The following is a 24,087-nucleotide window of genomic DNA, read 5'->3' on the forward strand; positions in this document are numbered from 1 at the left end:
TGCAAGGATCTGGAGCACAGCCAGCTGGCTCTGCCCTCGTCCTGATAAGGCAAAGCAGGCACTGCCTGGCAAGGAAATGCATTCTTCTGTTCATCTGAGTGTGTTTGTAGTAGTGATAGCCTTGGGATCACACTGAATAATAGTTCCCCATGTATCTGGTAGAAAAGTGGTAAAAAAATCATCTTCCCCCTCTCTAGTGGTGGGAAAAAGAATTCCCTTTTTCTTGTTCTTGCTTTTCTCATCCCCAAACCTCACCCACCAATCCAGGAAATTTCCTTGGGTTTATTCCTGCTTTTCTCATCCCAAACCCTCTCTCATCATCCAGGAATCCAGCACATGGCAAGGAGAGTCCTCCTAGGGCTCTGTGGTGTGCGAGGTGTCCATGGATGGCACAGCCTGAGTGTGGCTTTCCCATACAGCCGATTGAGCAACAGGTTCTCGCTGACTCTTTCCTTGTTTAACTTCCTCCTATTGGTGAAAAGCTACTGCTTGGGGAAACACATGTTGCTCAGTGCTGTGTACACAACCAGGGAACAAGATCCAGAATGCCTGCAGTGTGGGCTCATCCACATCCCAGCTCCCTCCTGGCCTCACACAGGGATGAGGACTGGTGCAGGACTGGTTCAGCAAAACAGGAGACAAACAGGACTTAGAACAGGAGAAATACAGGTTGAGGAGCATAATAAAGCACCATAAGAATCAGTGTGTTTTGGTTTATTACCCAGCAGACCTGCACCTCCAGAGAAACTGTAGTTTGGGGTCAGGACCATGGCCTTGTCTGTCATCTTTTTGTCCATTCAGTTCTGTAACATGAAATTACATTTTAGCACCAATGAAACTGAATAAATGCAGAAAGGAAATGTAGTTGTTGTGACTATTTGCCACTCATTCTGCAGAATTGCTGAATGGACTTAAATTTCATTTTCTTGATGCTTTTGGGAAAAGTTTTTGTGGGAAATCTAATGGAAAATTAATGTGTTTTGCTGTCTCATGGCTCAGAAAATGCTGGGAATAAACTGAATCAAGATTATATTGTAAAGAAAACAACACTAATACAAGTCTTACTTCTTTATTCTGGTGTAAGGCACAATTTTCACACTATGAAAACAACACACAGCCCAATTACAGCACCTTCATAGTATTTCCTATTTAACTGGATAAAAAACTCTCAGCATCAGACTCCAGTTCTAAGTAGGTTATTTGGGAAACGTTTTGTTTTTCTTTTAAATGGCAAATATCTGTTTTGAAGACACAAACAGTAAAGCAGCTGTAATCTGAGACAATGTGAGCCCAAAAGCGCTGCTTTCGGTTCAAAACTCACAGCTCCTTTACCTGCTTCCCTCACCATAACCAGGACTGGCCACACTTTTGTTCCTCTTGTGCCACCTTGAGGGAAAAAACCTCTGGTGCATGGGTAGAATGTAAAGTTTGCTGATACCCCAAAATTCCAATATTCTGCTTTCAGGTGGGCTTTTTTTCCTAGGCCTCTGGGCAGAACATCCTCTGCCCCTGGTTATAAAAACAAAGAACAAAGGTTTGGGCCATGGTTCCTTTCTGTCTTGTCAATGCGACTGACACAGGCTTGGTAAAAGCCTTAGGTCTGTCCCTTGGTGTGTCACCAAGAAGGAAGGGGGAATTTAATTAAATCTTTTGGTTTCTGGTTTTCTGGGAAACTCTGGGTGGTGCAGCTCAGGCTGGGTGAAATGAGCCCCAACGTCCACAACTCTGTCTTGGAAACTGTCTTTCTGACACCTTGGAAAAGGTCTTTTCTGTTTTGCACATCTTCTGCCACGGTTCCTGCTACTCTGTCTACATAGAAAAGCAACAAGGAGAAAATAAGGGGAAGAAATAGGACTTACCTCTGTAGACTCACCAGCAAAAGGTTCCTTTTTATTTATTTCTAAAGGAGGGCAAATGATGCTGTAAATCCTCTTGCCATAGACAGACAATTGTTCCTCAAATCTAGCCTGTGTAAACAGAGTAAGGTGGGACACAACCCTTGTATGAACAAACCCTGCCATGCAATGGGCAAAGAGAAACTGTCAGTCTCCAAAGACGCTCCCATGGATTGTCTGAACCTTGTAGGCTTCTTCACTGCTCACAAAACAATGGAACATCTTCCTGAAGGTAATCAAAATGTTTCTGGACCATAAAGCTTAAGAGAGCTCTGAACTAAACAGGTCAAAATTATAGCAATTTATTATTATTATTCTCATATTAACACCTTGGGCAGACGGCTGACCTAGAGATGCACGCTGGGGTTTTAATACAGACCTCTGTCTTCTTGAGATCTGTTATGATGTTTGTCTTCCTGTTGATTCCAGCTGTTGGTTTCAGGGATACACTAACAGCACTTCAGTGCCATCTGCAGATGATGCCTTAGGTTACACAGTGTTCTTTCCACAAAGACCATAAGCCAACTACATCAGCAGAAATTATACTTGCTTGCATTAACAAGGAAACAAGTTGAGATCAAAGCATAATTTTGTGGTGTTCAGCAAATAGGTCCTTCTCTTGAAAGCCAAGGCACTTAATCTTACTTATTCTTACTTCACAGCAGGAGGCACGAGTTATGTACACACATCCATGATCTCCCCATCCAAACAGGCCATATGACCATTGCCATGAGAAGTTCAAGTGATCCCAAGGGTAACTTCACTGCCAGACTGAAGAGCTGCCTTGACACCTAGTGCTAGCCGGTGCCTTCTTACAGCCCACAGAAAACCTTTCCAGAGCCATGAAACCCACTGCTGTTCCCTCCTTGGCTCCACCACAGGCAGTTTCACTCCCTGTTGCCAGTGCAGGGCAGAACAGAAGCAATGCAGGTGGACTCCTGCCCACTCCTGATGAGCAGGTAGAGCAAGACCGGTGTGGGTGGAGCTGGTGGGATGGTGAAGTCTTGCCTCTTCCTGGTAACACAGTGCTCAGCAGCTCAACCTGTCAGTGCCAGGCTCCTCTTTCAGCTCTGGTTTCTCGCAGTGGGCAGCTTGATGACCTCTACTTGGTTTGCTTGTCCATGCTTGGAGCAAGCCTTGGCCTCCTGCAAAGCTGTCTGAGCTGGCCACTGGAAGCCATTCAGCAGTGAACAACAGCTCTGAATCAACAAGGAAAATGCCTGGTCAAATAAAAGGGTCACCTTCTACTTAGGTCACCATCACTATCCTCTTTACAGCACTGTCCATCAGCTCCTCTTTGGGCAGTAGAAATGAAGGCACCAAGAACTGAGTGTGTGACCTACAAAGGTGGCCCCTCTGGAAGGGGACACTGGTGGTAGATGTATTTTGAGAGTCTGTTACCTTCCTTGAGTCAACAAAATGACTTTTGTCTCCCTGTGCTTATGCTCTCTGAGCTCTCCCAACAACTAACATTTAAAAGATTTGTCCTTTTTTTCCCCATAATTTGAAGTTAAGTGTATGTCAAGAACAGACAAGTGAAACAAGGCAGAGTTGAAAAATATACTGGTCACTTTTTATTGAGCACCGAAGTGGCAGAACGTGCACATGTCTAAGCACCAGGGCACAAACCACGAAGGGTCTGCTGCAAGGCAGAGAAGCTCCTCTGGCAGTGTTTGAGTATCCAGAAGGCCATGAGCATTGCTAGCACACAGTGATATACGTAAAGTTTGTTATAGCACCCAACATGATTTAAAGTGTACATGGAAACAGTAAGAACAACCTACACCAGTGATTTCCTACTGCGCTCCACAGGACTGTTGTTAAGCCATTGGTCTTTGGAGAAAAGACAAGCTGAGGGCAACTCGTTTGGTCTGTGTTTTCATTTCAACATCTGATGGATGCCAGTGTTGAAAACACAGCACTCAGACAAGTCTTTTTCTATGGCTCTTGTTTCTGAGTTTGACAATTAATAACTTGAAAAGAATTAACTTGAAACAAACCCCAACCAATCTAGCACCATGAGGAAGGGTGATGTCTTTGATAACACCCAGTAAACCGAAATTAATCAACAAAGTATGAATTTGTCAATTTTAATCTTTAAAAATTACTTTTGCAAGTAGAAAATACCCTCATATCCTTACCATCCCATCCAGCAAGGTGGTCAGGTATGTACTTTTGTAGCTACAAAAAGGCAGCCACTGAAGTGAGTGTGTCCACTAAAATCAAGCACATTTTCAGATGCTTTGCAGAATTTGGTTGAGATCTGAAGTTTTGATCTTAAAAATTTATTAATGCTTAAGTTTTTCACCTAGATCCTCATAGCTTTTTAGGCACTGAATTTTTTATTTTAAAGTAGAACTATTTGGTATTTGCTCTTTGGGGCTTAGCAGTAACCACTGAAAGCTTTGTTCATGTAATCATAATTTGATTTCTCTGCAAAAAGTAATGCTGAAAAAACTCAATCTGTTTCACTGGGCAGCATGTAGGAGTGAGACTGCATTAGGACTTTTGTTACGAGCTGCATTGCTTTAAGTTGTCAAGTAATGTCAGTGGCAAAGCGGCAAGTTTCTGGCCCAAATCGAGATTGGAACTATAAGGTATGGATGGACTCCTGTGTCTCAGCAGGAGTTAAGATATCATTGTATGAAGCTGTATATGATAAAATCCTAGAAATAGATCTGTCTGTGAATATGGTGTCGCATTTAATGCCTAGAACTTGGAGCAAAAGCACAAAGAAGTGAATGGAGTTCAACAAATCAAGATACTTAGGAAAATCTGGAGCCCTTCATCTGTTCCTTTGCTCTGTAAAGCATCAGGGAGTGTGCCTGCTTATGATAGAAAACAGAAGAGCAGTTTGGCATCTTTCATCTCTCCAGCTGCAAATGTCATATAAGAGGCATCAAGTGTTTTATAGGTGTCTTAGCTTTGGCTTAAACCATTTGGTGAGTGGAAAAAAATCCCACAGTTTGTGGGTAGCAGCAGGCTCTTGTATTTGTAAATTGGGTATTTATATCCACCACTACTACTCTGCATATTAAAATGCTAATTTTATGCATGCAAACAGGGACATGTACTAAACAAGGGAGCAAACATGGCTTCTTTTGCCTACCAATTCTGGCAGATTTGTCAAAATGAAATGCAAGCATCCCTTTAGGACTGCCACTGGAAAGGAAAACATTAATAGGAAATGTGTTTTCCATTTTATAATGCTAAAAGAAGCTGTAAGGCCTAATACAAATAACTTGACCTGAAGGATTTAGGGAAGTCAACATAAAGGTACAGGCTTGTAAAGAGCAGCTGCCCATCTGCCAGGCAATCCTTTTAATTATACAAATTTATCCTCAATTTGCTTTTTTAATATATGCATCAAATAATCCAGACTTCTGCCCTTTTGCTGAGATTACATGGGTACAAAAGAGCAGATGTGCACTTTGTGAGTACTAACTGTGCTGGCTGAAAACTTAAAAAGACTGGCACATATGTATGTCTGCTTAGACATTGTGGACAGAAATCTATTCCATCATTACCTCGTGATCTGCAGTTCACTAGACTGAGAAGCTAAAGGAAAGTAACTTAAAAAAACATTTATAAAACTGGTTTTGCTCCTAACTCAAGAACTCCCGAAATTCTTAAGACTTCAGGTTTAGGCTTGTGGATGGGGTGTCAAACCTGGTGAACCCTGGGTGTAAATAGGAAAAGAAGAAACCTGCAGGTTTCTTCAAGCTTATGAAAAGGCTTATTTAAAGCAGTTGTTCCAGATAGATAGGCACTGGATTGGATCCAGAGATCCCCTTTAGTCTTATAGTCTTGCCTATTTTAATGCAACTGAGATATGATATTTAGGTACAATTCTGACGTCACTTCATTTTATAATCCTGAGTTATGTTTGTGGTCAGGAAATCTGAATCGGTCACATAACACGTACGTAAAGGGCAGGCTCTGTTCCAGAAGCCTGACAATGGCACTGTGGTTTATAGGGATCCACTTGGAGGTATTTGCATTTCATTCGTAGAAGGGCAGCTCACAAACAGTGGGGTTTCTTTCAGGGGATCACATTTCTCCCCTTTCTGGTAGGCTTAAAATCTAGATTCATTATGCTCCTTAGATAGCAAAGTCTTTTTATCACGAATGGGCAGGGATCAGGGTAATGCTGGAGATGTGCTCGTGGAGATTTGGGACCAGAGTTCTTCCAAAACCTAGAAAACTGTTGGGTAAAGCATTCCTTGACAGCTGCTTAACAGAGTGGTCCAGCTGGATAAAAATCAAACAAAAAAAAAGAGGAATTAAAATATTTATCCTTCCTGAGATGTTTGCACAGAACTTGTCCTTATGTAGCTGTGCAATCATAACAGTCAGCCTGACGTAGGTACGTAAAAGACACACTAAGCTGCTTTGTTTTCATAGCTGCCAGTTAAGCTCAAGTTAGTTTTAAGTGCTGAGAAAACCACCCTGGGACAGAAACTTTAGTATAATAAACATTTTCATTCTTACCTAATTCGAAGCCTGATAAAATGATTGGAGCTTTTTCAGCTGGCTTCGCTCTGGCCTGGTACATGTACATTTACTCACATGAGTGGGTCACACTGCTCAGTGCAACTGTTCACACACACAAAGTTACCCCACAATATCACCCATGTGCCTAAGCATTTGTAAGAAAGACTGATCCTTATTGCAATCAGTCCAAACTAAAGAGCTTTTTAATTTGTCTTGCAGGAGCAGTTAGACCTACGTTAGGAGAAGCTCCCTAAGCAGAAAGGTTAAAATCTTAAGGTAGACAAAGTTTTGCAGCATCCTGAAAATCACTCCATCCTTTAAACACCCACAAGGAAGAGATTCTTCAGAGAAATCAGGTACATCTTGTGAAGTTAGAATAAAAAGCAGGAGGGAAAGCAGGATTTGGGAAAGACATTAACTTCTCCATGGAGAGTTTTGGAGAGCTCAATCTCCAATGCTACAGGTTCTCAAGATACTTCTACAGCACGGTCTGTTTGTCAGCAGAGGTGTTTCATGGAGTTCAAGGTATAGAATCATAGAATCGTAGAATAGTTAGGGTTGGAAAGGACCTTAAGATCTTCTAGTTCCAACCCCCTGCCATGGGCAGGGACGCCTCACACTAGACCACGCTGCCCAAGGCTCTATCTGACCTGGCCTTGAACACTGCCAGGGATGCAGCATTCACAACTTCCTTTAGCAATCTGTTACAGTGCACCTGTATGTAGTTTTAAGGAGCTGTCCTTATACTGGCATTTCGAAGAGGTGTAATTTCACTCTCAAACAACCATTTCTTTAAATAATTGCCTACTAATCCACCAACTATTTTCACCCAGCTTTCCCTTTATTCACAGGACACTTACCCTGGCACACCTTTGATTAGCCTAAATGCTTCTGCTGGTTTTTCACATAGCCAACCACATTGTTGGAACTGCTCCCTGTAAAACAAATATCAGCAAAGTTAGATTTCATGCTAGTCTGTGGCAAATGTTTTCTCAAGATTACCTAAGCAGTACAGTTTTACTGGTCTCATTGTTTAGCAGTTCTCTGGGAGAGTTGTGGTAGCCCACTGGACAGAGGAAAGGAAATCCTTTCATAGCATTATCAGCCAAACTGACCAAATATGGCTGTTTGTTTGTAAATCTTTGATCATATCAAAGATGTTGTCTAGTTATGTCTGAGTAGTACTTCCAATGTGATCTGTCTCCCTCTATACCCAAAAGTTAGCAGAAACCAGGAGCTTTGAAGCCATGAGAAGAGAGATCTTCTGGAAGGTCCTCCTGCTTTATTTGAGACACATACTAATCATCTCTCATCACATACCACACTACAAGCTCTTGGCAAAAGACCCTGCTTTTGACAGAGTTCTGTGTTCATCTGCAAGGACTCCTAGGCTACGGGCAAAGCTCAAAAAATACATGTAAAAATAACAAAGGGTATTGGGTTGGGTGTTTCTCACCCCTTGGGTGGGAAGCCCTGGCAGAACCCTGCACCATTTAACACATGGAGATACTGATTCTCAAGAGTCCATAGTCAGGGCACTGCAGATCTTAAAATAAGATCTTTCCACCAAGGCATAGAGAGTTGGCACTAAAGAATCTCTTTTTCCTATGTAGAAGCCTTCATTTCATGAACAGCAAATTCCTTGTAAGCAATGCAATAACTATAAAGCTTAATAACAGCAAACACTTCATGCCAGCAGCTTACCGAAATATTCCTTGTAATACTTATGCCTCAGGTTGCGTCCATCTGAAAAAGAAGGTACGTAATGAGAGCATATACAGTGAGCCTTCATTCTTTGTGTTAAACTTCAGCTTTCTGTGTACAGTACAGAGAAATTACTCTGATATAGAAATAATATTCTATATAGATATAGATATAGAAATAATAACCTCACAAACAGGAAAATAAAAGATCTCTGTAGCTGAAGTGGTGTAAGCTGCTATAAGCCTTTTATAGAACAGGTTATTGAACTATGTGGACACAATTCACTTTCTCTGAGAGTGGTTAAATGCTGGCCATGAGCATGTTCTGTTCTTTTCAGTAGCTATGAATCAAGGTATCACAGATTTTCTCAAATGAAAGCAAATTTGGGTAAAATTTCAGACCGTCTATCAGTGTTTTACATAATTCAAGATCCAGCTAGGTTTTTCTTTTCATCCTTTAAATAATTATATAAGCTCTTAGAAACACCTCATGTCTAAGAGCTACACAGTTATGCATTACATTAATATACGGATGTTATTAAAAATAAGTTATAAAAGAATAAAATAGACGATCAAAAAGCCCTGGAAAAAATCTTAATCTTTTATGGAAGCAGTTCAGAGATCTGTTTTGATGTTTCCCCTAGCTTTTACAGTGACCAAATGGCAAAACTGATGTCTCTACACCAAGATCATTTGTAGACCAGTACAGACATATACATCTTACTGTTCAATGCACTCTTGCTGGCTCTGAAGGATATCTGGTGGTATATCTGCTCTCATGGGCTTCCTGGGTTTTCTGGGTTGTGAGAGTGCATCGTCTCTTACTGGTGTTTGCATGACAGAACCAGAAAGGAAGGGACATTTCCAGAACTGACCTGGAGTTCCTCGGAGCTTGATACACTGGCCTCTGTTAGGGATTCCTTCAGCCATGTTACCCGGGTTGATGATATGGCATTCATAGCCTGTGGGGCAATGCAGAGGCTCATCTCCATCCTCAGTGGTACTGCAGGCCTCAGCTGCAAAAGAAGTGTGGAGGTCATAAATCATGTCTTTAACACCCACAGGTAACCAAAATCTGACAGCATGGCTGCCACCTTCTGTATCTCCTCCCAGACAGGATCTCAGACTACTTCCCATGCAAGGGTACCAAGGAGCTAACACCTCCAAAGAAGCATGGCAGAGCAAGTGATGCAGTTCACACCTTACACAAAATCTCAGGTGTCTAGGCTGATATGGGGAGTGCAGGTCAGCCTGACCACTTGCAAGGACACCCTCCCCAAAGCCTGTTGTGCAGTGTCTGTGCGAGACGGTGAAGATGGACCACCACTGCCCACCACGCTTGCACTCACGGTTCCTCCATGCCGCTATTCCTTTCAACGGCCACAAGCCTCTTCCTCCAGTGTTTCAGGCTGGGTGAAGAAGCAGGGAAACATGACCAGGAAGCTGGTGGTTTGCTGCTTTGTTCTTTGCTCCACACCCATTAACTTGCTGATGAATTTAAACCTCAGGTGTGACTCACTATGGAGTAAGGCAGCACCTTGTGCTGGTTTTGGCTGGGATGGAGTTAATTGTTTTCATATAGCTAGTATGGGGCTGTGTTTTGGATTTGTGCTGGAAACAGTGCTGATTACACAGGAATGTTTTAGTTACTGCTAAGCAGTTGCTTACACAGAGTCAAGGTCTTTTCTGCTCCTCACCCCACCAGTGAGCAAGCTGGGCGTGCACAAGGGGTTGGAGGGGACACAGCTGGGATAGCTGAGCCCAACTGTCCCAAGGGATATCCCATACCCTATAGCATTGTGCTTAACATAGAAAGCTGGGGGAAAGGAGAAGGAAAGGGGAGATGTTCAGAGTGATGGCATTTGTCTTCCCAAGTCACCATGAGGTGTGGTAGAGCCCTGCTCTTCTGGGCATGGCTGAACACCGGCCTGCCCATGGGAAGTGGTGAATGAATTCCTTGTTTTGCTTTGCTTGTGTGTGCAGCTTTTGCTTTACCCATTAAACTGTCTCTATCTCAACCCACCCAACACCATCTCACTCTTACTCTTTCAATTGTCTCCCCTATCCACTGGGGGGAATGAGCGAGCAGCTCTATGGGGCCGAGTTGTGGCTGGGATTAAACCATGACACACTCTCTGTTACAAAAGGGAGGCTTTAACCGCCTTGACCCTGGATATCCAGCAGGTGCAGAGCAGAATAAGAAAGCAAAGCAGAACTCAGAGGCAGCTTTTGTGTCCATTAAATGTACAGACTATGCAGGGACACTCCACCCTTTCATTTGCCAGGATTTTAATTTCAAGGACTTCTGCTGTAATTCTCATGTCATGACTGATGGTTCTTATTGCAATAATTACTCCCCCAAGCTGAGATGAAGGTGTTCAAGATAAGAACAAATAATGTAAGCATGACAAGATGGATGAGGAGGAACCTATTTTATCTTATTTCTAGCAGTGCAATTCCAATGAGCTGGAGGCAGAATTTTCTCGTGAAGAACTAGGAGTTTCCATAATAGATGAGAGTCAAGGTTCAGAAAATCTGATACCATCTGTGTAAGACCAAAGAGGGTAATTTATTGACATTACTTGTGTCTGACTAAAGCTGATCAAAAGCTGGAACAGCCTTTCCATGAAGAAATTAAAAACCTTAGGCATGCACACATACATCTGGTAACATCTTGTAGAAGAAAACTTCTCTTCCCACCTCCCTACTCCCTGCTTGTTTCAATTTGAGGTATGGGAAAAAGTAATTAAAAGGCCTTTCCCTATAGAATTACCCCAATCTCATTATCAGTCCTCAAGCTTACATGCTCACAGCAACATGTCAGCTTCATGCAGTTTGCCAGGGCTCTTGTTCAAAGCAACCTTCAGACACAAGAGCCCTAGACCCAACCCAAGGCATCTGTGTGAGGAGCCACTCTGGATTAAACAATATCCCAATCCAAGTCCACCCACAGTCTATCAGGAAGCTGGCAGATAATATGTATACACTGACAAAGCCTTTTTCTTAGAAAAAGACATTTCTACTTATTTCAAGAATGGATGCAACTGATTTATTCCACCAGAAACAAGCCCCGCAGCATCATACAGTGTTATTCCTATGGAAACTCCAAAAAAATACCAGCAGCTCCAGCAACCCAGCAGCCCTGCAAGCCCTGTGTATGATGAATGTGTTATTTAGTGGGTTTGTGTAATTACCAATATCTCAGAGAAGACAGTGAAACATACTGTACCTTGTAAGACTTCCTCTGGGCCATCCAAAAGCCACCCATTTCCACCCAGCCAGCGGGGTTTAGGCTGAACCAACCAGTCTAAAACTGTAAAAGACAGAAACAAGAAACCACAGAGACAAGGTGGAGTAGCCACAGGGCACACGGTGGTGGAGAAGTCACAGGTTTCCTCTAACAGCCAATGATGATTTTGACAGGCTCTCAAAGGATGGATTTGGGTTTTCGGCGAGATACTTATATTCATCCTCATGTTGTCCCAATGGCAAGAGAGCCATGAATGTTATCTGGGGCCACAAGAACCTGGTGTCATAAAGGCCAAAGCAGCTACTGTTTCCCATCCTCCCTTGCCAGGGCACGGATCAGATGAGATGTCATCTTTGCTTCTAGCTCAGATTGGGATTACATCTCTTCCTGAATATGTAATGCCAGGAAAAGAATTGTCCTCTATAGTGTGTGCTGGTGGAAATTTTGCAATGCCAGCTGGCATTGCATAATTGCTTTGATTCAGCAATCATCCCAGAAATCAGTGGAACTGAAGCTTTATCCTCAACTCACACTCAAACTATGCCTCCCACCCAAACCCCAGCACACATGGGGATGACTCCCACTATTCTGCATGCTTCTCTCTACCACCAGGGCCACCCTACCTGGCGGTGGCTGTACAGACTCCAGGCAGGCATAGATGCACCCGTTGTAGCAGCAGCGCTTATGCCTCTCACACTCAGAGTCTGAGCGGCAGCTTGGCACCTCGCAGGCTCTCTCAGGCAAGGTCTGGGGTGGAGGGGGGCACCGGTCGTTCTTCTGGTAGTGGGAACTGTGAGAATGAAGAGGGTACTCATAATCCTTGCAAAGAGAAGAAAAGGAAACAAAGGTTTGGCATGAGATGAATACCAAATATCCCATCAGATGAAACACACAAAGGATTTTCAAAGTGGTTTTCAAGTATTCATTAGGGACAATGAACAGTTCAGCTCCCTGAACACAGCACACTGAAGAGAAAGCCATATGATCACCTTAACACACTGCTTTGGAAACCCATATTATTTTGTGGAACTTATTTTATAATTAAGGCTATTGTAATGGCAATAAGGAGGTAAAAACCCCATCCTTTAAAGTCTTTTATGTGTGCTTGGGAAATAGCAGGAAAGACTCCCTGCATCCTCATGATGAGCATGCTATAACACTTTGATAGTAACGCAGTGGAAATGATGGCACTGTATTGGTTTGAGGTTACATCCCCAGATGGGATGTGGAACTAATGTTCCAGGTAGCACCTGGCTCCTCAAAGGCTCCTTCTGCCTTTATCACCTTCTTTTTGACCAGAATTTACAGGCGAGTCTTTCAGGCTTACCCAGTGCAGGGTCCTGGGTTGTTAATTTAGAGACCATCGCTAAAACATGCAATGATCTGGGGGAGATCTGTGTGGGTGATGTCAGTTTAATCCCTAAGAAAATGAGGCTGTGTTTGGTTACAGGAGAAAGGAGCCCAGCTGCTCATCGCACACCAAAAGGACAAGGGAGATTTAAAGTGGATTAACAGGCAGAGGATTTTACCAGAAACGTCTATAAGAGGCAGCATTCAGATGTTATTCACACTGGTGGCATTTTAGCAAGAAGCCAACTCCCTCCGACGGAGAGGTGAATCACCCAAGCCCACTCTTTTCTCACCTATGTCTAAACTACTCATCTCTGGGCTTAAGCTCAGCTCCCCAGAGCAGCATAAAGTACTCAGATAGGGCAATTATTTTGAAAATGTATTACCGAACACTAATAAGCTCTAATCAAATCAAAACATGTATTCTGGATTTGCACTTTTAACACAGCATCTAGACAGAGGTGTGAGGTGAGAGCTGCCATGCACTTGCTAGTAGGCTGTTAACAGTCCTATATACACTTGGCCCCATCACTGCTGTGTTATGAAATCAGTGACAAACAACTGGGGTTGTTATTCCAAGAAACTACATGGTGCAACTGTCCCTGAGGGGTCTTTATGAAATTTCACCATCTGGTTATGGAGAAATTTGAGGTGCGACTAATATCCCTCTTTATCTACATGCTGCTACATCCTTGGTGTTGAAACCTGCCAATAGCTTCTGAGCAGCACATGTGCCTTTGCAAAACAGTGTGTCCACACATGAACTGTCTGAAAAATGCCCTAGGAGAGGCCCCAGGAGGCCCATTGCCCTGGGTACTGACTGCTGGCCTCTGCTGCTACACGACTAAGCAGCAATCAATTATCCTTAATGGAGAAAACAGCATCATCTTCACTCCTTTGGGATAATTTGTCATGTAGAGAATGAAGGCAATCCCAAGGGACACCAAAAGCAGAAACTATGCACACTGGCTGTGGTACTGATGTAGAAATTTCACTTCCATACTGTACATAGCATAGAATTGTATTGATAAGGTGGTGGGGTAAACCCCAAAGCTGACCTCTGTTCTTTGAGATACAATGAGGGAGAAATGGAAAGCAGAAAGCTTTTCCACTGTCTGGCTCCACAGCGTTTGTCAGCCAGTGAAGTATAGAGAAAAGTCAGGATGATTAGAAGTTTTAATTTCTGCTACAAAGGTGTATGTCGAAGAAAATCCATATCCCGATGATAGCTATAACTGGTGAAAGAATGTGTGTGTGTCTGTGTCTGAGACAGAGAATTCCTAATATTTCAACAAATGACAGCTGCGTGCCCCGTTCCCAATATCAATAAAGAATTTTATTCACTTTTTCCTTAGTTGTTTCCACTCATCAAACAAAAAACTACTCAAAAACTCTTCTGTGAGGTTGTTTTCCCATGAATTGCTGGGCTTTTTGAACCACAAAATAGGTTTGAAAAAAGACACAATTTCCTAATTGTGATGATATTTTCAATGTTGAAGTGTAAGACAAGGTGTAAGCTACCACATTATCCCGTTCCTCAAAAGCTGACAACACTACAGCTTTGAAATAACATGCTTTTGAATTTAAGATACTGCAAGTTCAACTTTTGTTTGCTGTTGTTGGATTTTAAATAAAGAAAATGTTCGGACCAAGTATAATGTGGAGATAAAAGAGAGTATTTAACAGTAAACCTATGCAGTTCCAAACACTGAACAGGTCTCCTTGCTGGAGGAAGTGTTCATCCTGGAAGGTCACAGTTTATTTTCTATTATTGGAAATGTCAGCTGCAGGCTGTAATGTGACCAAAATAATACTGGCAAATAATGGATAGATGAAAAAAAACCCCAAACCCCAAACAATTACTGCAGTTGCTTCACAGATGATTCAGAAACCAAGAAGCCAAAACTGCAATGAACAGTTGGACCAGTGAGTAAGATTTCTGTTTGGGAACAATCTAACATTTTTAGCCAAATAACTTTGTACCTCATGACCTCCCTGCCCATTTTCTCTGTTCACCTATTGCTCTGAACCTCTTTCTTTCAAAATCTCACAGTCAAAAAGCCCATGACCATGCACATATGATCTAATAAAACCATTGCCACTGGTTTACCGATGCATAAACCATCCCAGGGGGAAGCAGAATTCCATCATTCCCAAAATAACCTGGGTATGGATGTCTCCAGGTATGGGTTACAAGGTCTTTTTAAAAGTGCTCCCAGGATTTATAGTTTGGCTCTGAGCATAGCTTGGATTTATTAATCTTTATAGATTGTGACAACAGTCCAGATTTCTTCGTTTAAGAACATATTTCAATGCAGGAAGCAAACTGGTGTTTCCCAATGAGACTTATTAAATAATTTTAATGCCTGTATCTGCTTTAGAGAAACCCAGAAACAAACTAAAAGAGAAAGTTCAGAGTTCAGCTCAGGAACCCTGGAGGTCAGGAAAGATGACAAAGAAAAACCTGAATGCAATCATTTACTCTCAACCCATATTTTCTATAGTAACTGTGGGCTACGGTCTGCCTCCAAATCTGTTCTATTATTTGTGCCTGAAACTGGACCCTGGTCTTGTGTCAAAGCACAATTCTCTGCCAATTCATATTCTGCATGGCCTGAATATTGCATGTGAGGTTTATTCCCAGCCTCTAGTCACCAGTGCTGCCCCAGCAGGTATTTCCAGACACTGGCCACAAACCACCTCTTCTCTGAAACAACATAGGCAGGAGGAATTTAGAGCCCTTTAATATTTCTATCCAAGACCTGGAAAAACACAGATTATCAGTGATCAAACTTGCAAATACCAGACTGAAAGGGGGTTAAATAGGACAAGACCAAAACAATAGGAATAATATTCTGCTATTGACTCTGGATTAATAGTTCTGGTTCTGATGTTGGCAATACTGGAAGATAGATAGTCTCAAAATTAGGGTGGGCTCAAAGGAGATGCATAATGGCAATTAGAGGGCTGGAAAGCAAGGAATGCAGTGTACATGCAGGTTTCAAAGGGGAGGCTGAGGGCTGCTCTGGTCATATATTACTCTGAGGCATATGTGGGACAGAAATCTCATGGGACGTGTGATAATCTGGTAGATGAAGAGGGTATCTCAGTGTTGATTTATGACAGCTAGCTGGAGGGTAAATAAATTGCTGGAAGAACATTACAGCAGCTGTGAGGAATTCTTCATTTCCTGAAATCTTTAAAAGAAAGCTGATTTTTTTCTTAAACACTTGATGCAGTTGACACTGGAATAGAATCAAGACTGCCCCAGGTTTTCCCAACAGATATGTGGGTGTCTTGATAATGAATTGAAGCCTTCTCCCAGGTAATTCCCTCCTTCTGCCTTTTGGGAATAGTCCACAGGCTGTGCAGGAGCTGCAGAACACCAGCTGCAAATCACTGCACTTGACAAGCATCCCTCTGGCTGTAAAATAGGTGGATTTGCTAATAGCTGGAAGCCCAGCTTCTCCATCCCATTGTGACTGCCAGATTTTTCTTCTCACTGCATTCCCTCTCCTCTTCCTCCCTTGACTGTTCCCACTTGACCCCTCCTTGCCAACCAATACCCTTCCTCAGACACCTGAACAAAAGACTCCTGGCCAGACCTCAAGCCATCTCCTCATCAACATTTGCTCGTCATTCCGTGGCCAGCAGCTTGGTGGATGCATTCCTCCTACCGTAGACTCAGATATTTTGGAGTCAGACAACACATCTCTCAGTCAGCTCCTTACCCCTCACCACCTCCTCCCGCTATGGACCTTGCCTGTGTCTTTCTGGGGGTCCCACAGGGATGTCTATGTCCCATCTCCTGTATGGCTGCATGTTGCCGTAAGCACCTCCATCTGTTATCCCTCTATCCAAGTGACTCACAAATCAGTTGTTCCACCCACAGCCTCTGATTTTCAAACTGGAGGGAACATACAGCATTTGGTAGAAGAGAAAGCATCTCTCTGAGAAACAGCAGAACAGACTCCTGGTGGATAAGAGGATGGAGATCGGCCGTCTTCCTCCTTGCAAGGCTTTGAGGAGAAGGAAAAAGCAAAGTATGTTCTGTTTTCCCAAGATAAGATGTTTCTATCAATATGAGCAATTCTATCTGAGCTTGTCATATCAGTAGCACCTGGATTTATGGCTGCCAGAAAAAACAGGCCCTTGAAGAACTGCAGATTGAAAGAGGAGGATATATCCTCAGGGGAGCAGGCTCTGTGTCTCTGCAGAGGACATTATCTGAAGATCAACATGTAAATTCCTGTTCTGCTCCTGCCCTATCTCTCTGGGTCATTCACTTCATACCTACTATTGAATTTGAGCTTCGCATTGAAGTGTGACAGAACAACATAGTAATAAATACAGTTTCCAGTGAGTGACTTTGCAGGAAACACAACTTTTCATGTCACCATTTTCCAGTTAAAATGCAAACCAGATAATACCTTGTCCCAAGGGGGGCTACAATGAAGAAAATGTCTTCTTGTAAAATATTGGGGTGCCTTTCAATATTAGCATAATGTTTTCTGCCAAATTTCAAGGAGGCAAGAACAGAGCATTTCAGTTCATTCAGCACAGGCAAAAGACCTGTGTCACACTTCTGAGTCAGCAATCACACCAACCTGAAGTAGCTGTCCCCAGTCATCACTCTAGACAGTCTTTTGGCTCAGACACACCAGAACAAGACACAGCACCATCGTTTTCTCTGTTCACAGTAACTCATTCCTGCTCTAAGAACTGATGCAGGTTTGGAAGCAGTGGCTGCACTTAGGACCCCACACCAGTCTGTTGAAAGCGGGCAGGGATGTAGGGGATAGCGGGGAGCTCTGCTCCCAGAGAAGGGAGCAGGCAAGGCACAGCCAAGAGACTGGATTTCTCTGATCGAATCCTTATGCCCATTAAAGTGATCAGCCCGTTACTCTGACACTGTGCATCTGGAGGTCTCTGTGCTGCAGTGATTTACAAAACCCTAAGCAATGTCACCATCCCTTTAGGACCCATTATCACTAGAAGTTTGAGACATTTGCCCAAAGTTACCCCAGAAGGCAGAGGAGGAACGGGGCAGGGAACTCTTCTTCCTGCTCTAAGCAATATACCACATTATCTTCTACCATTAAATCTATCCCCCACTATGCATGTTTTTCATTCCCCTTTTCCCCATTCACACTTCCCGTGCTGTCCCATGATGTCCCTAGGGACAGCGGTGACGGCTGCTGTACCGACGTCTTCTCAGTGTTCCAAGCATGCTTTACACATTTCCCATTGCGACAGCTAGGTGGCAAAAGTTTAGTAGAGCTTGGGAAACTTATTGTAATCCGTTTATAAAGACACAGCCTGCGGATTCAAATACTTCTTATTCTAAAATGATACATGGAAAGAAAACTCCCTTTTCACAGTGAGCACACCCAGCTCCCCCAAAATCACCCCACCACAGTGTACTCACATCGTATTTCTCTGTCATTTTCAGATGTAGAGCACGCTTCCAGAGATTCCTTGCACAGCCCGAGTCTGGCAGCAAAACTAAGACACACAAGGCTGCTGTGAGGATCTTTTTACAGAAACGCATCTCTGGCAGCAGCCTCGAATCCATTTTCCCAAGGAAAGATCAAGTAAGCAGCCCGGCTTTCGGGATCCAGGCGACCAAAGCCTTCGTGAGGATAGGGAGGGAGACAGGGAGGGAGGGAGAGTGAGGGCTGACCGCTGCTGAGAGCCGCTTTTCCCTGCGCAGCTTCTGGGAAGGCAAAGGGGAAGAGAAAAAAAAACCACCCGAGCCCACAAACCAGGAGCTGCTGTTGAACTTCTTTACTCCAAGTTAGCTCAGGTTCTCGGCTCGCATGTCCGCACAAAGCACACGCTCTCCTACAGTGATAGATGGGAAGATTATTTGTGAAGATTATTTTTAGACCTTTGTTCCCAACATCTGGCATCCTCAGAGAGCCCCATTCAGAGCCAAGGCGTGGGATCAGATGACAGCTGCCGCAGGGGGAAATAAAGGTCTTGGAGGGGTGGGCTCGGCAGCTTTGAGCAAACAGCTCACCCAAACTTTCTGAGCCTCACGGCTTTCCCTTTGTGTGCTTCCCACTGTGCCCTGAGCTGTGCTTTGGGATCGTGTTTTGACAAAGTGATAATTTCATATAAAGATTGCTTGAAGGAAGTGATTTAAAGGTACGACAAAAACGCAGGGGCTTTAATTAAACCAAATTGACGTGAGCTTTCTGCAAATGATTTCGAAGAAGGGGAAGACGTGGCCATTGGGGAAAAGAAATCCATATTCATGGGTGGGGAATAGGGAAGGAAGGTGGTTTAGAAATGACATGACCAAATGGAAGGAAGGGGACGTGAGTCAGGCTGCGCCTGACAATGGGAGAGATGGAGAGACTGGATATGAGGTATTAAACACCTGCACAGACATTCAGGCACCCATGTGCCTGAAGGATAAGAATGGACTTATGAAATCAGGCTGAAAGCACCCCAGCATCCTGCCTGGGACAGAGGTGGAGGCAGGGGGCAAAGTATGAGAATAGGGCAACTGTTAACATACACGTGTACAGATACATATATACATATGTATACATATCCATGCATACACTTTCACAGCCTTCCCTAATGTTCAGGGCTTGCTGAGCCAAATGTGGGCGCCGTTTATTTTATTATCATCTATGAATTTCTCCTCCAGCAGCTCCAGCCTCCACCTGGAAAGAAGAAAGAAATGGAACTACAAAGCCAGTCGAGTTAAGAGCACTAAGCCCTGATTGCCTTCAATTTACCCTGACTGCAGCCCCACTCTGTAGCCTAGGCAGAGCAGAGTGAAGGCTGGATGCACTGAATTTATTTTATATCTGCTGTAAAATGGGTCTGCACAGGCATGAAAAAAAAAATCTTCCAGTTCTTCCTTATACCTGAAAGCTGTGGCAAGTCACTTGGATCCATGTTTAAGTATCAATAGCTGCATGTAGGTGGTAGCCAAAGGATTCCATCTCCAAGCTTGCCAGAATATGGTGATGGGAATCTGAAGAAAAGGGAGGCATGGGTTATAAAAGCTCTGTATTTAATGGAATATATTTGATTTATTTAGAGATAAGGGGATTACAGAGTTTTTAGCAGTAACTGCTTTGGGACAGTTTTGTACAGACCTCTACTGCTGTCGAAAGTTTCTTAGCAACAAAACCTGTTCAGTTCATGCCAGGGAATTTAGCTGGTAAGAAAAGCCAAGCAAGGACTACTGTTAAAGCAGACAAAGCAGGATGGGGAAAGAGAATGAAGAGTTAAATTGGGGATGTTCACCTCCCTCACAGCTGCAGCAATAAGAGGTCCTCCTGGGACCAGCAGAGTGAACTACCTTGCTTTCGTGGAGTTCATGGACTCCCAAAGGAGCTCTGAGGGCAAGTGCCATAGAGGGGGATCTCTGCGGAGATGCAACGACTTTATGTTGCTCTGAGTTTGTATAATCTTCATCACTGCTTGATCAATAGGTTGCTCCTGCAATTACACGACAGGTGTGAGCAAGGTTTTGGAGGCTGACAGAACATGGGGGGACCCCATGGCACAGTTGTTTCAGGCATGGGTGGGGCTGGAGAACCTTTCATGGCACAGAGGCTTCATCACCCTCCACCACCAGCCTTCTGAGAAGGCCCTCTCATCAGAAAGCATAGCTCCAGGTCCCTGTCACTTGTTTTGCACTATCCTGCTGGTTCTCCTCTCTCCCAGAGCTATAGTCACCCATTTAAAACAGTATTTATCCCAGTTTTGCTTTAAACAGATCATTTCCCTCTGGCTGTCTTCTCTTCTGCATTTAATAAGGACAACTGTGAAAACTCGTGTCCACGGGTCAGTCTCTGGCTACGCAAAGTGACTCACTAATGACTCAAGTGTTGCCTTCAGGTGAAGACAGTACCTACAGGTCATCATCATCCCCACCAAATGTCATCTGAAATCAGCAGTTGTTTAGTCTGAGAGACTTTAGTGCACTCACCTACAAGAGGCTCCTTGCTCCCGCCACAGAGAAGTTCATGTCTAACCAAGTTCACTTCTGAATGGCCCATTCAGAAAAAAAAGGGAAGAAAAAAAAAAGAGAAGCAGCTTTGACTTTCTGAAGAATTTCTTGTTTAACAAAGCAGTTCTCATCAGGTTAATGGCCGAAACTATTAGTATAAAGCATTCTTAGCAGCTTGTGAAGTAATTATAGGAATCAGACACTAATCCTTAGTAAACAATAATTAGAAATTTAATAATTAGGCAATAATTAGAAATTTAAAGTTTACTGCTAAACAGAGTTCTGAGTTGTGTTACTTTAAGTGCTCGTGTTTGATGATGTATGATGTTTTCAAGACTTTTACTACAAAAAGAAAAAGAGAAAATAAACTGCCTCTTTCTTTTAAACTACATCTTATCCACACACAACAGTTGGGCCACAGTCATTTACTCTTGGTGGAGCAACTCCCTCTGGTGATGGTTACATCTATATAAAGTTGCTGTATTGCTATGCTATGCAATATGGAGTAAATGATGCTGGCATAAGACATCCTTGTATTATTAAAATGTTTTGGCTAGATTTGGCTCCTGCATGTCTGAAATGTTGGTCATTCAGCAGGCAGGCAGTTAGACTGACAGCTGGAGAAAAGAGATATGATTAGTAATGTACATAACTGTAGCCACGTGAGCAATGAGCTCAGGGAAAGCATTAAGGTAAAAAGAGCGCATCCGGCCACATGTAAATGTGTGTGAACCAGTGGGCGAATTTTCTACTAGTGAAAGTTTACAGCGGTCTTGGTTGTGTCATTCATAATAAATTGGTTTTTTTCTGTATGCTTGTTCAGGAAATAGCAGAATATCACTAACTCAAGATTCCTCTGCTTCAAGATTTGTGGTGAGGTTCCTCGCAACAAATTCCCACTGCCTTCAAGGATGTTAAATGAGATCGTTCATACATCATCACTAGACAAAAAGTCATCTCCTGTGCACAGATCTGCATGAATTCCCATTCCACAAATGGTTTCAATAAGGCAAATTCTGCAGTAACATAAATTGCTGTCAGATGATAGTGGGAGGACATGGCCATGACTTGAGCATCTCCGCAGGACCTGTAAAACCTTCAGCATCATTTGTTACAGCGAGGAAGATGTATCTGAATAAAACGACAGGCATTTTATCAGGCAAGGAGAATAAAATCACTTTTGGAACCAGCGTTTGTGCTGCCTGATTAGAATGAATTAAATAATGGTTTTTAAAAACGTTCTCAGGGAGGTTCTAAGTGAAAGTCACAGAGTGTTTGTGCAGCCAAGGAAAAATGTCTTTCTCCAGCCAAAAAAACAAGTGAGGTAGGTCAGCCTAAGCCAAGACTTCCCTTTTCCCAGAGGAAAAATCTGACTTTTAAGGAAAGATTATGTCAAAGAGAGAGTTTCCTAAGAGCACACAACTCCAGCAGCACGAGGTGACTCATTTTAGCTTGATATAATCACCATACCTTTTTGCCAGGGGTGGCTGCAATTCCTTATCCGTGGCATTTACAGGCCTGCTGTTTCCTCACCAGCTCTGGATAGGTTCTGTTGCCAAGAGCGAAGGGCAGTGGTTTTCTGGGGGTTAGGCAGGTTAGAGGTTATTGATATAACCTGATCTGGTGGGCGGTGAGGTTACAGCTGCTCTACCTCACCCCATCTCCTGCACATCCGGGTGCTGGTCCTGATGGATGTACCACTTAGAACAGGGTTTATGTGGCCTGGGGGAGACCAGCAGACGCGTGCTGGGATCAGCAAAGGGTGATAGAGCCCTTCCCAGGGCTTCTTGGGGGTCAGGACCAACTACACTGATCACAAAGAAAAAAGCTAATGCCCCTTCCTGCTACTCCAGCTGCCTTGTGAAGGCTCAGCGTTCATGGTTTACCAGTTAGACTTTCACTCAGTTTTAGGAAATCAGCAAAACCAAGTAAATCCAGAGTATTTTTGTTGTGAATATAATCATGGAAAAGCCATAGCCTTGATTCAGTTTCCCTGATTCATCTAGATCTACCATGTAAAATTCACTTCCACACTGTAGGAAGTGCTGGGCTACCCAGCAATGATAGATGGCATCATTTTTACCTGTACGGTCATCCCTCCAAGCTGTGCTTTCTGCAAGATATCCTAAAGCAGCAATATTATAATTATTATGTTATTTTTCTTGCCTAGGAGCCCAGCCAGTGACTGGCTTTGCTCACTGCAGGTGGGTGAATGCGATAATTCTCAAACAGAAGAAACTGCAGCATCTCTTGAGGGGTGATGCTGAATGCAGATGATACACTCCCTTACCCAGGAGGTTATTCTATGGCCAGCTCTACAGGAAGACACCAAATCTGGGTTTTCAATATGGATCCATTCCTTCTCTGAGCAGGAGAAGCTGGCTATTGTGTCTGTGCCAGATGTTTGCTACCAGTGAACTCCACTGGGAATTTATAGGCTGAAATAAAAGATCAAAAGCAATTCAAAACACAGACAGGTGATTCTCTTTAAGCATCTGGCCTCAAGCCTTCACAAAGCCTGGCAGAGGTCAATGTTAAGTGGCCCCTGACCATTTGGAAAAGGCATATAAAGAAGAACATAAAGTGTCTTTACTTGTAACTAGCTTCATTGCGTTAGAGATATAAATTAAGCAGATGAATGTTGTTAGAGAAGCAGTCTCATGAGCGCTGCATCCCACTAACAAAATCAACAGGAAGTCTTCAAATATATGATCAAAACATATTAATTATGGGGCAGAAAGGTAATTAGTCCTGGAGAGGCTCGTGTCGGGGTGCAGAGTGCGGCCGTGCCTCTGCTGCGATGCCGTGTGCCCCGAGGAGACCACTGTGAATCCCAAACATTCCTCTGGGTGGGACCAGAGCTGCGGTTCTTGCCCACACTCTCCCTGTGCCAGTTCCCACTGGGGCATTGTTGTCCCAGAGCCTTTTGTCTCCAAAAGAAGCCTCTGTGAGCAGTTAGAGTCCCCACAGGGAGGCAGAAGAGGAGGTGGGAGGGGGAATAGGGACTCTTTCCCTGTAACGCCAGTGGGGATTGATGCATGTTTTGGATGGGAGGGACATACCATGAAGCTCTCACACTGCAACTGCTGAGAGAAGCCGAGTCACGGGCTGGAAATCTCAGAGGAATCTCCTGGAGCACAGATTTCACCCTAAAATGAAAGACATTGGGAGTTAGTCTGTCTGTGGGTTCACATGGATTTTACAGCAAACCTGCAATCCTTTACCATGCTCTGCACAGCAACCAGATTGAATTCCCTGAGGGGAGCAAGACTGCACTCAGGGACCCCCGGCCCTAAAAGAGCAGAACTGTGCTCTGGGGGCTCTAAAGAAGCATGTGGCACATGGTATTTTGCTTGGACCAGGGTAAGGCACAAGTCACAGCCAGGAACCATGCAGTCCTGTCAGCATGGACACTAA

General features: G+C 43.5%; 1 protein-coding gene across 5 annotated transcripts; it reads right to left on the bottom strand.

Annotated features, from left to right (window-relative positions):
• Window positions 1–3,441: 3,441 nt before the first annotated feature.
• On the bottom strand, window positions 3,442–23,075 carry WFDC1 (WAP four-disulfide core domain 1). 5 transcript variants are annotated; one of them, XM_030471248.1, is made up of 13 exons: window positions 22,961–23,075; window positions 22,141–22,249; window positions 20,650–20,706; window positions 20,017–20,156; window positions 19,577–19,686; window positions 19,265–19,369; window positions 18,121–18,536; window positions 11,966–12,161; window positions 11,322–11,405; window positions 8,968–9,108; window positions 8,094–8,135; window positions 7,250–7,324; window positions 3,442–6,146 (listed from the first exon to the last, which is right to left on the bottom strand). In XM_030471248.1, exons 7-12 carry the CDS (start codon window positions 18,265–18,267, stop codon window positions 7,266–7,268), a joined length of 669 nt encoding a protein of 222 aa, XP_030327108.1. In that variant the 5' UTR covers window positions 18,268–18,536; window positions 19,265–19,369; window positions 19,577–19,686; window positions 20,017–20,156; window positions 20,650–20,706; window positions 22,141–22,249; window positions 22,961–23,075; the 3' UTR covers window positions 3,442–6,146; window positions 7,250–7,265. The 5 variants fall into 5 exon arrangements, with proteins under 5 accessions (XP_030327108.1, XP_030327112.1, XP_030327109.1 ...); XM_030471252.1 differs by having other exon boundaries at window positions 18,121–18,197; window positions 18,458–19,369; XM_030471249.1 differs by having other exon boundaries at window positions 18,121–18,324; window positions 18,458–19,369.
• Window positions 23,076–24,087: the final 1,012 nt, after the last annotated feature.

The sequence above is a fragment of the Strigops habroptila genome, chromosome Z, assembly GCF_004027225.2.
Source record: "Strigops habroptila isolate Jane chromosome Z, bStrHab1.2.pri, whole genome shotgun sequence".
NCBI lineage: Eukaryota > Metazoa > Chordata > Aves > Psittaciformes > Psittacidae > Strigops > Strigops habroptila.